The sequence below is a fragment of the Gymnodraco acuticeps genome, unplaced genomic scaffold (genome assembly GCF_902827175.1).
Source record: "Gymnodraco acuticeps unplaced genomic scaffold, fGymAcu1.1, whole genome shotgun sequence".
Classification (NCBI taxonomy): domain Eukaryota; kingdom Metazoa; phylum Chordata; class Actinopteri; order Perciformes; family Bathydraconidae; genus Gymnodraco; species Gymnodraco acuticeps.
In genome coordinates, this window is record NW_022991582.1 from 213689 (window position 1) to 229024 (window position 15336).

Below are 15336 nucleotides of genomic sequence, written 5' to 3' on the forward strand. Positions count from 1 at the left end.
AACATGATGTGGGCAGTAGTTCAAGAACAAGGCAAAACATAATTACTTCTTCATGTAATAATGACCATAAGACATTTTGAGAAAGCATTAATTAATAAATGGATTTTTAGCATAAATACAAATATTTATGATTCCATAACTTTAAATCCACAGTTTGAGTCTGAAATCAGGCTATAATAGTTTTCAGAAGAGAAGTGTCATTTTTGTATTTAAAGAAAAAAAAACTATTTTCACTACCAGCCTTATTAACAACAACAATTTATCATGCACAAAAAGACAACACTGTAAACAACGCAATGACAGTGAAGCCTAACTTTCACAATTTAAACATAATACATACATTAACAAGTCAATATAATATATATTACAGCATATGACGTGATTCCCCAAATAAAGCAACACAAAATCAATATTAGAGGGAAAGTCCGAACGTGATTCCTGTCCCGGAACCTTCGTTCTGGACACAAATACGGACGGACTCATCTCTGGTGCACACTTCCGGTAGCAGCATGTCATGTATTTTGAACGCTTTTAACAAACATTTAATGTAAGCAAACATCAAGCGTGTGTTGTCTTTTAACACAGACATAAGGAGGTCGAGCTATGAACGCGGTCTTTCGAAAGGTAACTATATTTGTATGTTCTCTGCTAAATGTTGAGTTTATTCACAGAGGTCAAAGCTGCAGCTCTGATACTTTCAGTTTTTTGTTGTTGTATCTGACTGTTACATTAACATTAGTTCCATATCAAACCAGGGTTAACAGTCACTGTTTTGCACGGGTATGTTTGTGAGCTTTTGTGCAGATTTGACTTGAATTATATGGTGTTCTTCTCTCGATTAATCACCCTGAGCACAAGTTCGATTAACCCTCCTGTCGCGTTCGTTTCTCTTCCCTTGTGTCTGTTGTAACCATGGATGTATACTAAGAACGTTGTAACTGCTCTAACATTAACACAACAACCATTCATCATTACCACTTTTTAATACATACCATATCAATCTTTAAACAATGTCTCAGACTACTGGTTTACATTCTGCAGTGAATATACAAAGAATAGACGCCGAAAATGTTTTCCAAAAATGTCAATGGTTGTTGTTTTTGGTTGTGTAATATCTTGGGTTACCCATTCATTTTTGACCAGGAACACCAATAGTTGTTATAAAGTTGACTAAACCACTCATAGCTCAATGAAAGTAGGGATCAGCCGTTGTTTATGTTCAATTATAACAACTCCAGTACAGGCGTACGGACCGAGGCGCTTGCCGCAGTACTGTCGTACCAATAATGACGTTAAAGAACGGCCTCTCGTGTATGATTGCTTAAATGCCTACTGTTGAGAATAGCATAAGGCCATGAAGAAATCAAATGTAAAACACTAGATTTATGATTGATGTAGTAAATCGGTCAGATTTGACCCGAACACGATAGGAGGGGCTTTGATATCTCTTCAACCATCAGTAAAAAAAAAAACTAAAATAAATATAAAACGTTGAAAGTTAGAACCAGTTTGGTATCGTCAAGGGATTATCTAATAACAATTGGTCCATTTAAATCAATTTTTAATGTTCAATTGAACAAGCTAGCCATAGACTACAGCTGAAGAAATACACCCCAAAACCCACTAATCTGCATTTACCAGGTTACATTGTTACATGTAACCTTGCAGTGTATTTAGCTTTTAACGTGATTTATACAATAATAACATCTTAATCTAACCAACAGCATATCTATACCAGTACTGGGTAGTATGGTACTGCCAGAATACTTTAATACATAGCATAACAATCATGTGATTTCAGCAAATATTGCCTGTGTGTCTTTCATTAAAATGTAGGGATTTTGTATTCAAAATGTGTTAAAACTAGAATATAGAGAAAGCTATGTTGTAGCTGATGATATTATTTGTTTCCAGTTGCAGGCGTCTGCCACCCAGCAGGCCTTTGTGTTGAATCAAGCACTAACAACATGCAGGTAAGTCTTTTCAAATGTAATGGCTGTGATCATTCGTAGATCCTAAGCTCACATAAACCCTTTTTTATTTTACCCTTAGACTTCAAACATTTCCTTTCAACTTGTGTATTATTTCAAATTGTGTTGCCATGTTTGTTGGTTATGGTCACATTTGATGCATTTAAGTAACTGCTGAGATTTAGTTAGGCGGCGACATCTACGCCAAACATCTCAACAAAAGTGGGGTGAGATGATCTGATTAAATTATAAGTAAATCAGAAGTTAAAAACAAATATCTAAGCCACCTAATTTGGTAGGAATCACCAATATAAGAAATGGAAAAAATACTTAGAAAATAAGAATCTAAAGTTATACTAAAAGGCAACTATCCAATTTGTTGCAGGTGTACACCCATCAGTTGTTATTTCTAAGAACGGTGATATGATCCCTTTCTTTAAATCTAACTGTTTTCTAACTAATACTTGTGTGATTACAGAGCAACGCCATCCATCCAGCATCCTGTTTGGGGTGAGTATTTCAAAGACTACAATGAATACAACACATAGTATGTAGAAAACGTTATTTTTGAAAAATATGTGTTTACAGAATATGTATTAAATTGACGTTTGTTCTCTTCACCCTCAGCTTCTGTAAACGAGAGACAATATAAATCCATGCCCACCCACGGGATCGGGAGGTGGAGATATCTTTTACCTAAAGATCCGGTACGACTCTTTAAACTGGATTTCATTTTAGAAAGAATAGTTGATGCCTCTAAATGAGCTGTAGGTGCATTCATGAGATCATGCAGATAGTTTCCAGAAACCCAGACCTTTCATGTAAGGCTGTAAGAAAATAACTTCTAATGGAAGGTTCTTTTTGTTGTCGTTGAAAAATGACATTATATATGCAAGAATCAGAATTCCTTTATTAGTGGACATTGTTACAGCAGAAGTGAAGATAGAGGCACCAAATAAAACTCTATTAGATAAAGGGCATGCACATAATGGTTAAAATACAAAAGGGAAAGTTATTCCAATTTACATTACATTGCATTTAGCTGACGCTTTTATCCAAAGCGACTTAGTGATAATAATACAATAAGTGCGTTCGACCAACAAAATACAAACTTGAAGAAAACAGAGTCATATAAGTCCATCAGGTTTCATAGAGCTAAAACATTTCAAGTGCTACTCAACTGGCTTTAGATAAGCCAGCCCTTTATTAGTATATAAGTGCTTTGTTAATAGTTCTATCGATCGAAGTGGAGTCGAAAGAGAATGACATATTGCACACAAGTGTTATACTTCCTTCAAGCATGGAGCATTGTAATTACATCGCACACATTTTGAAAAGCCAACGCTGATGAATGGACAAGGAAAACATAGACAGAAAATAATATCACGGATAAATATTTGACGTAAAACTAACTAACTAACTAACTGACTGACACTCAAAACTCCTATTTTTTTAATATTTGGGACGAGAGTAGTTATGGTGAAGTTTTAGATCTTCATTTACAAATGTACAAGTATAAAGTGTAAAACATGAGATTGTGAGGAAACATGAATTGATTAACGAGATTTCCTGCTGATGGTAAATGCTACTTTTTTCCTCAATGTAAATGTAATTGTTTTCATGCAATAGTATAAAAAAGAAGAAAATAATACAAACACCAAACTTTATTTACTTTTTTGGGCAAATTGTAAATGTATGTCCTAGCTTAAAGGGGACCTATCATGCAAAATGCACTTTGTGATGTCTTTTATATATAAATGTGTCCCCGGTGCGTCGGGGAACTCACGCAGCGTCAGAAAATAAAACCCTCTCTCTTTTCCTCCGTACCCAAATCTTTTAAAAACGGGGGTACAACGAGCGGATACAGATTTGCTGCCGATCTGACGTCAAATCGGCGACGGACCCACAGAAAGTTGCTATCAGAAACAATGCCTGACGTGTTTTGGACGTAATCTCGTCTTTGTTTACATTAGCAAGCCTCGCTAACACTCAGAGCTAACCTGTACTGGAGAGCATGTGTGTTTTAAAAAGCAGGAAACAAAAAAGAAACTCACCTTGTGATAAACCTGCAAGAGAAAAAGCATTTGAGCTCCATACTGTTTCAGAGATAATCCTTGATGTGGTTTAGAACAGGATGACGTTTTATCACAGCAGAATTTAACTTTATCTCCGGTAGAATTCTGATCAGGCATTAGCTCCACCTCCTCTTATTTATTTTTTTCAAGCTAAGGACCCAAAATCCGCGTTTCTCTAACAGGGCTGAAAAAGAGGGGTATGAGCAGAATGAGGCATGGCTACAATGTGTGATCTGTTTGGTATTTTAAGCAAAAACCTTCACAGACATGTTTTATATAGGTTTGGCCCTACAATATATTTTTCAAATATAGCATGATAGGTCCACTTTAATTGAGTGGGAGGTCAATAGGAAATAGTGAATGTATAGAGCGCCCTCTGCTGGACCTAAAAGGCAAAATATTTCAACGGTCTGTGAGGCTGTGCATTTTCTGAATAGATCATCACAGTTTGAGTATTTACATTTACTCAAATGTTTACCCTACTCTTCAGTGGGTTTGATCTGCATAAGGCTGGAAAACAACTGCGTTTTAAATGTCTGCTGTAATTAGTTTTTGTTGTTTTCAGCCAAAGAAGAAGAGGGACAGGCAGCAGATGAAGGAGATCGTCGTGGAGACGGAGACGACGTACGCCACTCTGAACGTCAACGTGTCGGGTTACGACATGACGGTGGTGGAGCATTTCTCCCAGCACATCCACAACCTCTGCAACCGGCTGGGCATCAAAGTGTTGGACTGGTGAGGACATTCAGATGTAACCGTGTGTGTGTACGTTTAGGATGATCAAATATGAGTCTAGCATGGATGTTGCTTTTAATTGATGCAGTTAAATCTGGTATTTTACCATTGAAACTGGGCTTTTTGTTTTCTATAGTTTAGTGAAATCATATTTAGTGTGATTTATATTATTGTTGTTCATATATAAATCATTTGAATGAACCACTTAGGAGAATAAAAGCCTTCATCACGATAAACTGGAGGCTTCTAAGATATATTTTATTGGGTTAGTTCATTTGAAAGCACGTAAAAATACTTATAAGTTTGGTTTTGTATATTTATAATCTAAAGATGCGTGTTTTGTAAAATAGCAAAGTATTCTATCCCTTACAAAAAGTGACAAGCCATAAACACATTTTTCCAACTGTAATCCAGTCATTAAAGTTGAATCTTCAACTGTAAAGCACAAAAGGATGTTTACAATTTTATATATATTTATTTTATTGTTTTTCTCACGCAGCTATGCTTTGCAAACCAAGACCACCGAGGTCTGGCTGATGCAGGAGCAAGGAACCAAGATGTCTGTGGACTCCTTCCTGAAGACTCACAACCGAGTCGTGCAGGTACGACTCTTCAGGTTTCCTTTCCACTCAAGTAATGCATACCTTGTTTTTTTAGAAGTATTTAAAAATCTGACATTTGAACTGCGTTTGTCTTTCTAGTTAAGAAGTCTGAACGCCACCATGTGTCCTATTTTCCTGGAGGTTCTTTTGAAGAATCAACCAGAGGGAGTGCAGCTCTCTGTGCAGGAGGTAAGTTAGTCACATTATACTGAAGCTATGCTGGGAATAATGTGGACATTAGACACATCTTAGTCAAAGAAAATTCCCAAATTGGGATTAATAAAGTACATCTAATCTTATTTTAAATAGCTCTAGAAATGTCTTGATTTTCCGATTTTCTGTTGTAGGTCTGTTGGTAAAACATTTTTAATTTCCGGAGATAAGTGTCCAAACCCAAATTTAATAAATAGGAACCAGATTAAACACCTAATCATTATGCATACCCCTAAAGTCTTCATTAGAGTCAGAAACACATCTTATTTATGTTTTAAAACTTTATTAATCAAGAGTCATTTACAAACCTTTAAGGCACTTATTTTAGTCAATAACATTGAATGGTGCAAATACAGTATATATAAAATAAATGTTGAATGTTTTGCTTTATGTAATCAAGTGACTTAGTGACAAACTCTAACCACACACATCTGTCATGGACACCCGTTATCTCACACTAATGATTCATCTTCCTGTTTCCTCTCAGCACACAGAGGTGGATTACAAAACTCGCTTCAAGGGCCGTCCTGAACTCGAGGGTCTCAAGGCGAAGATCAGCCACTAGGACCCCAGACTCACCTTCTTCACTTTCCTGACTCCTTAAACTGTTTCTCACTCACATGTTAGATCTGGTTACCTGTGTTTTAATTGTTTGTATTTATTCACTGCTGTTTAAGGTGATAATTTGCATAAAAAAAGAACTGTACACATTCATGTTTGACTTTCTTTTGTGACAATTTGAAGACAATAAAACTACGTCTATTTTCTACAACGCAAGACATTGTCATATTTACTGCTCAAATTACAGTTACTTTATTTGTTTTAACATTTCAACGACATACCATTTATTTATTTTTTGGCACTAAAGAACCAAACCAACAAAAAAAACTTCAATCTCTTCATTAGTCATACAAACCTAACATTATGTACATTAAGTCAAGCACGTTGCAATACAACATCAAAAGTCAAAGATTCTTTCTCTCATTTCTTTGATGAATTAATCTACTCACAAAAGCTTTAGAACTGCAATAGATAAAAAAAAGTATTTCAACATAATATCTGTCTTTTGAACTGGACATACATTGGGTTTACATCACCTAAGATATTAAACATGGAAAGAAAGATATATACATGTCTAATGTGTAGTTATAAAGCGCTTTGAGTGCCTTGAAAAAACACTCTAATAAAAAATAATTATATATTATTAATATATGAAAAATATATAAAAAATAAGTCATGACTTTCAGGGTTTTCACAAATCCACTAATAAATCACTAAAATAGGTACTTTTTAAAAGAGTTTAAGGAGCTACATATCGTCACTCTGGTCTTCTGAGTGCTGATGATATTAAACTGTACCGTGGCACTGATTTTCACAGCAGATGCTTCAATCGTCCATAACAATACAACCTTTTACTTCCCCATACTTCATTCTGATCCCTGAAGCTCAGAAACAAGAGCCCCCCCCCCCCACTCTTCATCCTGTCGAAACAACTCACATCGTAGGTCTCAGAGATCACCTTATTTTCCTTGAGTTAATCCAGGAAAGGTTCTGTATCGTTCACTGTTTATCAGAGCTGCCTGATGGCGATCCACGAAATGCTGGGGAAAAAAGCAAAGGAAAAAAAAGTAGAATTTCTAGTTATGTGTTAAATTCTACATCAAGAAATCCCTTATCAATCCAACGTTGCTCGTCTTACTTTGTTAATGATCAGCGCTTTATTTTGGTAGTCTCCTGAAATAAAAAAAAGTCACAATGCTGGTGGTTTTTTCCTGAAACTTTCAGAGTCTCTTTACACAGAGGGGAGGGGACACATGCTTATGTATAAAAGACATGAAAAGGTGGATTTGCATAATAGGTGACCTTTAAAACATTGCTGTAGTTCCTTAAAGGGACCTCCAGCAAAACAACATATTTGTCGTCTTAGCTGTTGTTCTATTTATCAATACCAATTGTTGTTTTGGGTTTATTTGCAGAATGTTGGAGATATCAGGCTTCAGAAACATTTACCTTGTCTTGGATATAGTCAAATGTGATGGCACTCAACCACTTCTGCGTAATGATACGCTAGAAAAAAATAGTTCGTAAGTGAAACAAGATATGTGGATTATCTTGAGTAACCAGTTCATTATTTATAGAAAGAGACTTTGAGTTATTTCAAATGTACTTCTTTGTCACTTTGAGCACAGAGTCGAGTGCCATCTAGTTCCATTATATTACAGAGCAAAGGAATATGTCTTTGGCTGATTTCTCTCACACCACAATTGATTAATAGCAAAGAAACTAAGAAGAAAGTGTATTTATGATTCGGGGGATTAACCCTTTTCCATCATGTGGGGTCAGTGCATAAAAATGTGTTACTGTACTGAAGAGGCAATCATTACCTATAGGTTTGAACCTCATCCACTCTGTTGACTTCAGGTTTAAGTTTTGTCAAATCCCTGGCATCCTGTTTTCAGAAGGGACCATTTTTTATGAGCAGTCATGGTTGTTGGAAAAGCAATTTAAATTAATATAAATAAACAAATAAAGAAAACGTACCATTTCATCGCCACAAGCTCCAAACTTCAACAACCCACATTGTTTGGAGGAATCCATCTCTGAGAGTAGTTCTGCCACACAGCACAATATGATTTAATTAGTGTTGAACACCACAATGACAATGACCTTTGTCACCAAAGAACACATGAAATATTAAGTGAGCATGACGTTATTTGTATGAATTTATAATGATGTAGAGTACATACTTGACATACTGAATGATCAAAATGTTTACCATGATCATCCATTTTGTTTCATGTTCGAATGATGGGAATTACACCTTGAACTATATTTAAAATGGCCAGATAGATGTTCAGTTATGCTTGAATTATAGTATCTTACCCTTCGTGTCTGCAGTTTCAGTCTGGATGGCAAATGCTACAGGACCTTTGATGGTGAATCCAAGGTAGAAGGAAACCTTGCGTTTTCTCCAGAGGCTGTTTTGGAGATTTGCAACCACCTCGATCTCTTTCCCATCAACAGTTGCAAAGAGTCTGTACTCTCGTATCTCCCCTTGAACTTTAAGAAGGCGTTCTTTGATCCATGGATCTTGGAAAATCTTTTCATCGCTCCAATCTTGCATTGTCTCCCAATCGCCCTGACGAGCCAACTCCTCTAGGACAGTTCTGTGAACTATCCTGTTCAGTTCTTGACCTTTTCCGAGGAAAAACAGAGGGCGAAGGTACCTTGAGCGAAAGTGTTTCGCATATGCTTGTTTATACAGGTCTTGCGTACGCTTAATCATTGCACTGAGGTCAAGGATGCATGCGTCTTCATTGCCTGTAGGCCAGTGCAAGAGGAGGGCTAACATATGGGCCTCAGGTTTATCCGTGAGGTACATTTCCTGTTTGAAGGCAGTTAAATGTTTGCAATCAGACTCTGGTGCTCCCATATTTCTTAACATGATATGAGCGAAGATGTTGTTGACCATAGCTGTGTCCGGATCTTTATGAAGACAGATTTCCTCCCACAATGTAGTTATTTCCTTAAGGTCCGATTCAGTGCATTCTCTGTCAAGACATGAGAGGACTCCCGTAGTGGTGCCAGCCTGTTTGAGTTTAAGCTTCTGGATCAGATCAGCGCCTTTTTCTTTCAAATGGCTGGATGTGGAGTCTCCAACATACTTCCTGTAGCAAGCCGAGGTTTGTCTTGAAATGTATTTTGGATCGTCTTCCTTTATGTCAGGCTTGGAGTAAGTCAGATACCCGTCAAGAAAAGCACATTTTTTCTCAACTGCATCTCTGAGTCTGTATATGAGATCATTGAATCTTAAAAGTGAGCGATCTCCAAGAGATGGCAGGGCCGAGCCCAAAGACACCTTCTTCGTGAGAACTCCTCTCCAAGTTGGGTTCTGACTGACAAGTAGGTCATACACAAGATTGCAGACCTGCAGGAAACCAAACATCCCTCTGCTGTTAAAGAAACGTGAGTCATGGACATTTCTTTTCACGTTTGTCCCAACTTCATCTTTGGCAAGTCTTTCTTCGTCTTCGAATGCTTGAATGGCCTTTAAGGCAAGAGCCAAAATGTGTCCTGGTTGGGCCGGTCGCCTCAGGTTCTTCAGACGGTTCTTATGGACTTGGCCAAGTGTATCAGCAACAACTGAATTTTTGGGATCTCTTTGCTTTGCCTCCTTTGCCCACATTTCTGCCTGATCGTAGTCTCTTAGTACTATGTAATGAAAACGAGCAAGTGCTTGTGGAAAAATCTGATTTTGATCAAACATATTTGTTGCCATCCCTAAAAGTGATACACACTGAGAGGCGTCCTCCTTTGTTTGAATATGTAGAATCAGTCGAGAAAATGAATCTGAAGCACTGCATTCTTTTTCTTTTGGTCTTCTTTTGGTTAGCATGTAGTTCACAAAAGCAGCCAAAGATCGAGGGACTTCATCTCTGCACAAACATATCAAGAGGTTTTTTGCTGTGTCACTTCTGGTCACACCTGCTTCAGCCATCAATTCAGTACAACACTGTGCTATCAGAGGGTGGGCCATGCGGACTCTTTTTTCAGAACCACCTTGTTGGATAGTGATAATGAGATGGCTAAAGTCGTCCAGCATGTCTTCCAGTGATATGTCTTCCAGTGATATGTCTCTATGGCTGTAGTTGGCATGTTTGAACACATCCAGGCACTGAGACTCAAGGAGATAAGAGTCTGGTACATATGCGTTCAGCAGGGAAAGGAAGGCAGCAAGCTGAGTTTTCTCTTGTATTCCTGTTTCTTTGATGGTTTTGAATACAGAGCACGCCTCCTGGATGTAAGCCTCAGAAAAATTGCTTTGCATTATGTTAAAGCCATGGAATCGTTGGCATTTATCACCGTACTGCTTGTTGAGCTCTGCCTTTTTGTCATTAAAATGATTCTTCTCTGAGTCAGAAAGCACTTCTTGAAGGAAGACGTCATCACTCTTTAAATCTGCATCTTCTCTAATACAGCTGAGTAAAACCACCACAGGCATACCGGTGACTATCTTCTGATTAGCAATCATCCTCATAATGCTTACTTGTAGATCTTCCAAAACTTGCACACCATTCACCAACAGCAGCACGGTCTTCTGGTCGCCTTGACTGCCTGCTGTGAAAAGGTGGACCACCTCCTCTGCAACCTTTGTGATGTCCGAGGTTGAGCCTGTTAAAACAGCACTCCTTAAAGTTTTCCTAAAGTCCCACAACACCTTCATGGCCAGTGTTGTCCCCCCACATCCTGGCTGGTGGAACAGTTTAACTGTTGATATTCCAGGGTGTTTTCTCAACTTGTGAATTTGATTTTCAAGTTTAATGTATCCATCTCGTTTAATGAAAGGAGATCCGGTGCCATCTAACTCTGCCTGTTCACTGATGTGGAAGTTTAACCATTCGGGTGGGGCCCCTCTGTAAAAGTTTTCCTCCGTCTCCTCAAGTATTTCTGGATTGAAAGACTTCCCTTCAAACTGATTTGCATGGAGAACGTCCAACAGTGAGAGGGAGCGTGTGACAGTGGACAGGGACGGTCCATTCGCCATCTTGGACTCTTAGTTTCCTGCAGCAACGGTATACACACAGATTGTAAATCACCTTAACCTTTTTATACATATATATATATATATACATATATTTAAAACCATAAATACATTCACACACATATAGGGATGGGTATCGTTAAGGTTGTAACGGTACTACTACTTTTATCGATATCGTTTATCGATCCGGTCCTTTAACGGTACTCTTATCGGTTCTTTTGAAAAAATTAAAAGGAAAATTAAAGGTAGGGTAAGTAAGAATGGAGAAACCAGCTTGAGTGCGCTAGAATTTGAAAGTACAGAACCGGGAAAAAATCTGCCCCTTCCTTCAGACTTCCTTACAGAGCCCCTCCTCCAACACACACAAACGCGCACATGACCAATGAGGGCACGAGATGGAAGACTGACAAGGTAGGCCATCCAATTATCTGCAGATAATTGGTCGTGCTTTTTACAGCGCCACAGCTTCCACAGATGAAATATTTGTATATATTTATTGTCAAAGCATTTAACTTATTCATTGCTATCGAGATGTTAAGAGCATTCCATGGAATATAACAAAAAGTGTTTCTGAAGTGAATTACCTACCCTACCTAACCTGTTTAACCCCATCGACCCGCCCCCAGGCGGAAAAACGCATAATCTGTAGGAAACAGCATCTGAGGGCTTCTTAATATTTAATAAACTATGAATGTGTTATATCCATGTAACGGGAAGAAACTCAGCTAACTGATCATTATTTTATTTTTTTTGCAGAATAAACCACAAAGCTAACGCTGAGCCTCGGAATTAGCCACGAGCAAAAAAATGCTAACGGCGGTTGTACAGAAACTCATTCATAAGACCCTTATTACTTATCATAGCTGCACATCCAACATATCGAATAGCATTGTGAGAAGACACAGAATCGATAGGTATCTAGATCATCACTCCATGATAAGAACTAGCAACTTTATAAACAAAAACAGACATCACATCAGATGGCGCTAGGTAGCAAACACGGCAAAATGGCTTAACTTGGTCGTTGTCTGGTCAAAATTTGTCTTCAATGGCATTAAAATGATAAAAACGAAGCTGAAGGTTAATCCATAGGTTAATCCAATGTGTCTGTGTCCCTTTGAAATGATTTCTGATAATCCATCAGCAATAAACCTACTTTTAAGTTTTCAGATTTCAGAGCATGAGACAGGTTTCGCTTCAGGCAAACTGCATGCGCGTAGCCCCCACTTCACAATGGTAACGTTGGTGTGTATGTGAAAATTCCCCTTCGATTCTATTGGCTCTAACGGTTACAAAGAGATGTCAATCACCAAAATCGACCAATGGGTTCCAGAGAAACGGCAACAACGCCCATTTCCACCCAAATGACCCCAGAGGTGGAGTTTATTTTTGCTAAATCTCTCTAAAAAGGTCAAATGTCATTTGTTTTCCATCAATCTTGATACAGGGTACTTATTATATGTTTTACTTTGGATTCCTAAAGCTTTCAGTCTACCTTACCATCATTCAAGGGTAGTTTTCTTTTCACTATAAGTAAAAAGTAATTTTTGGACGGACACAATAATTTACAGTTTTTTACCATGTTCAATCTCAATTTTCTTTAAAATAAAAAACATCTATATTGATTCTGACTTTTCTACATCCAACTCACAGGTGTATCATTACTTTGAGAAAACAAATTATAAAATTTTTTACAAGGTCAAAGATTATAAAGTTACCTCTAATCATCAACCCATGTTTGTATAATTGAGTTAACTCTGTGTGTTGCTGCTAGCATACACAATACCTGCACTTTTGCTAAATGTTTAGACAAATTGCTCGTGTTACCGCCCTTACATGCTAAACTCTTATTGCACTTTTGGCAACGAGCATTGTCCACATCGAGACCGAGACGGGTACAGTTTAACCACATCTTGGAGCGCTTGTGTGTGTGTGTGTGTGTGTGTGTGTGTGTGTGTGTGTGTGTGTGTGTGTGTGTGTGTGTGTGTGTGTGTGTGTGTGTGTGTGTGTATGTGTGTGTGCGCGTGCGTGTGTGTGTTGCATGCATGTAGCCGCCGTGTGTGTGTGTAAACTGCCCCGTCCCCTTGCACACAGACGGGGGAGAGAGATCTCTCGTCTGGATTGGAAAAATTGAAATGACATCATAGACACATTTTGTATTGTATAAGAGAAACGGAGTTGGCGAAACCAAAACTGCAATATAATGTTTATGTAGCAATAATACATATGACATACATTTTTTAAATGTTCAGTAGTAGCCTACCAATACAAATACCGATAACTTCGGAGCTTAACGGTACCACGGTCTTTAATAATTCAGCTCGGTACCCATCCCTAAACACATATTTTGAGTAGCATTTCAAACTTCTGCACCCAAGATGCTCCAAATGATGAAGTAAATGAATACATGTATACATAAAAGAAATAGTAAATGATATACTCAATATAAAATAATTGTCTTACCTTTCCCCATACGATCCAAATGTCTCTGAAGTGTGAACATACCGTGCCACTGGACCGGTGACTATGTACTTTAGTCTTATAATCGAAGTTAACGTAACAACATGACACACCCACAGTGTGTGTGTGTGTGTGTGTGTGTGTGTGTGTGTGTGTGTGTGTGTGTGTGTGTGTGTGTGTGTGTGTGTGTGTGTGTCTGCGTGTGTGTGTGCGTGTGTTTGCAAACAAGCGCTGTAAAGATGTCACGTTGGACCTTTTGTGGAGAAAAGGAAACCTAACATTGCAGTTTCCTTTTCTCCACAAACGAAAACCTAACAATGCATCCTTTCTCTTACAAATTATTCATGGCTGTGACGATTTTGATTTTAAACTGTCGATATTTCTCCAGAGCATGGATTACATATTTGTTTTGGACTAAAGGCTTTGCATTGAAACTTTACAACATTCACAACAAGATTAGATTGCAAAATGGAGCTAATGTTTAACTATGTTTTGTAAAGATTAATCTGTGTGATGCGAGAAGAGCCCATCACAATTAATTAGGGTCCAACGTGACATCTTTAACATTGTTTTGTCCGACAACTTTTTGACAGGGTATTTATGGATATAATTATTCAATATAATGAATTAATTTGAGGAGCTGGAACCATGTTATATGTACGTTTTTACCTGAAACATGAAAAAAGATCATCAAAATACTTTCCTATTCCTTTTTCCCCATTAAAACAAAGGGAAAAAAGCCCATATCTAAGCACTGAACAATTGTTTTAATAGTTTGAAAAGAGATTGTATTACTCATTTTCAGGGGCGGATCTACGGGGGGGGGCAAGGGGAGGCAGCTGCCCCCCCACTGTAGAGCCTTTCCCCCCCAGCTGCCCCCCTAACTTTTGTTTCCCTAAAACTGTACTAAAACAAACCTACACTATTTCCACAAGCTTCTCAAGCAACAAAACAAGCATTACATTAGTTAAAATTGAATCATTTTAAATATCATTTTAGGCCCGTTAAAAACGCAGCTACGGCCCTGCATTAAACTGCGGAGCGGCGTTCACACAGACCGCGGCTCACACCGCTGCAGAGAGGGAGCGAGCTGTCCCAGCACCTATGGATCAGCTTCCCCTGGGAGCATTTCCCTTTCCACTAGTTTTGTTTTTACTAAGGACGAGAGCTTGAAACTAAATATTAATAAAACGCTGCCGTTTGAATCGATAGCGTTTAACAGACGGGCGCTGTTTCGGGCGTTACGTTACAAAATACTACGCAGACAGCGTTAGCTGGGAGATCGATCACTTTGCTAAACTACGCGGTAGCCTACTATTAAATCCACGTAAACTACACATCACAGCCATGAGGCCAGATCAATGAAACCAGGATACATCCTTTACCGTAAAAACTGGATCCAAACACAGCTGCCTGTGTGCGCTTGATCAATGCTTTCTGATGTTATATTTATGATATGCTACTTAAGTTATTAGCTAGGCTACATGGCCCTAACGTGTAAAGTTATACAAGCATTTGTACCAGTGCTTTTCACAAGTAGACTCTTGCAGGCCAGAGTATAGGAGTGATTCAACAACAACAAAAAGACATATGAGAAACAGAAAGAGGAAAAGGAAAGAGAGATGAAGAGAGCAGGAGGAAGAGGAGGAGATGAAGAGACCAGGAGGGTCAGAGCCGGAGGAAGAGGAGGAGATGAAGACATTAGTGAAGAAGAAGAAGTGTATGTGAGGAATAAAGAT

The 15336-nt window shown here is 38.2% G+C and overlaps 2 protein-coding genes across 4 annotated transcripts; one reads left to right on the top strand and one right to left on the bottom strand.

Annotated features, from left to right (window-relative positions):
* Nucleotides 1-452: 452 nt before the first annotated feature.
* mrpl48 (mitochondrial ribosomal protein L48) lies at nucleotides 453-6372 on the top strand. The gene is made up of 8 exons (XM_034197625.1): nucleotides 453-624; nucleotides 1915-1973; nucleotides 2449-2480; nucleotides 2598-2677; nucleotides 4611-4780; nucleotides 5280-5382; nucleotides 5482-5571; nucleotides 6083-6372. The coding sequence occupies exons 1-8, from the start codon at nucleotides 604-606 to the stop codon at nucleotides 6158-6160; spliced, it is 633 nt and encodes a 210-aa protein (XP_034053516.1). The 5' UTR covers nucleotides 453-603; the 3' UTR covers nucleotides 6161-6372.
* A 7-nt stretch (nucleotides 6373-6379) lies between these two features.
* Nucleotides 6380-13720, bottom strand: LOC117533723 (sterile alpha motif domain-containing protein 9-like). Of its 3 annotated transcripts, XM_034197622.1 has the most exons (6): nucleotides 13601-13720; nucleotides 8479-11157; nucleotides 8137-8207; nucleotides 7980-8044; nucleotides 7295-7329; nucleotides 6380-7196 (listed from the first exon to the last, which is right to left on the bottom strand). In XM_034197622.1, exons 2-5 carry the CDS (start codon nucleotides 11138-11140, stop codon nucleotides 7314-7316), a joined length of 2814 nt encoding a protein of 937 aa, XP_034053513.1. In that variant the 5' UTR covers nucleotides 11141-11157; nucleotides 13601-13720; the 3' UTR covers nucleotides 6380-7196; nucleotides 7295-7313. The 3 variants fall into 3 exon arrangements, with proteins under 3 accessions (XP_034053513.1, XP_034053512.1, XP_034053514.1); XM_034197621.1 differs by lacking the exon at nucleotides 7295-7329; XM_034197623.1 differs by lacking the exons at nucleotides 7295-7329; nucleotides 7980-8044.
* Nucleotides 13721-15336: the final 1616 nt, after the last annotated feature.

Bases quoted from the DNA above. Each gene is read 5' to 3' on its own strand.
- mrpl48 (XM_034197625.1), top strand. From the start codon at position 604: ATGAACGCGGTCTTTCGAAAG. The intron at 2,481-2,597 runs GTGAGTATTTCA...CTTCACCCTCAG, and splicing joins CATCCAGCATCCTGTTTGGG to CTTCTGTAAACGAGAGACAA. The intron at 5,383-5,481 runs GTACGACTCTTC...TTGTCTTTCTAG, and splicing joins CTCACAACCGAGTCGTGCAG to TTAAGAAGTCTGAACGCCAC.
- LOC117533723 (XM_034197621.1), bottom strand. From the start codon at position 11,140: ATGGCGAATGGACCGTCCCTGTCCACTGTCACACGCTCCCTCTCACTG. The intron at 8,045-8,136 runs GTACGTTTTCTT...TTCTGAAAACAG, and splicing joins GAGCTTGTGGCGATGAAATG to GATGCCAGGGATTTGACAAA. The intron at 7,197-7,979 runs GTAATGATTGCC...TTTTTTCCCCAG, and splicing joins GATGAGGTTCAAACCTATAG to CATTTCGTGGATCGCCATCA.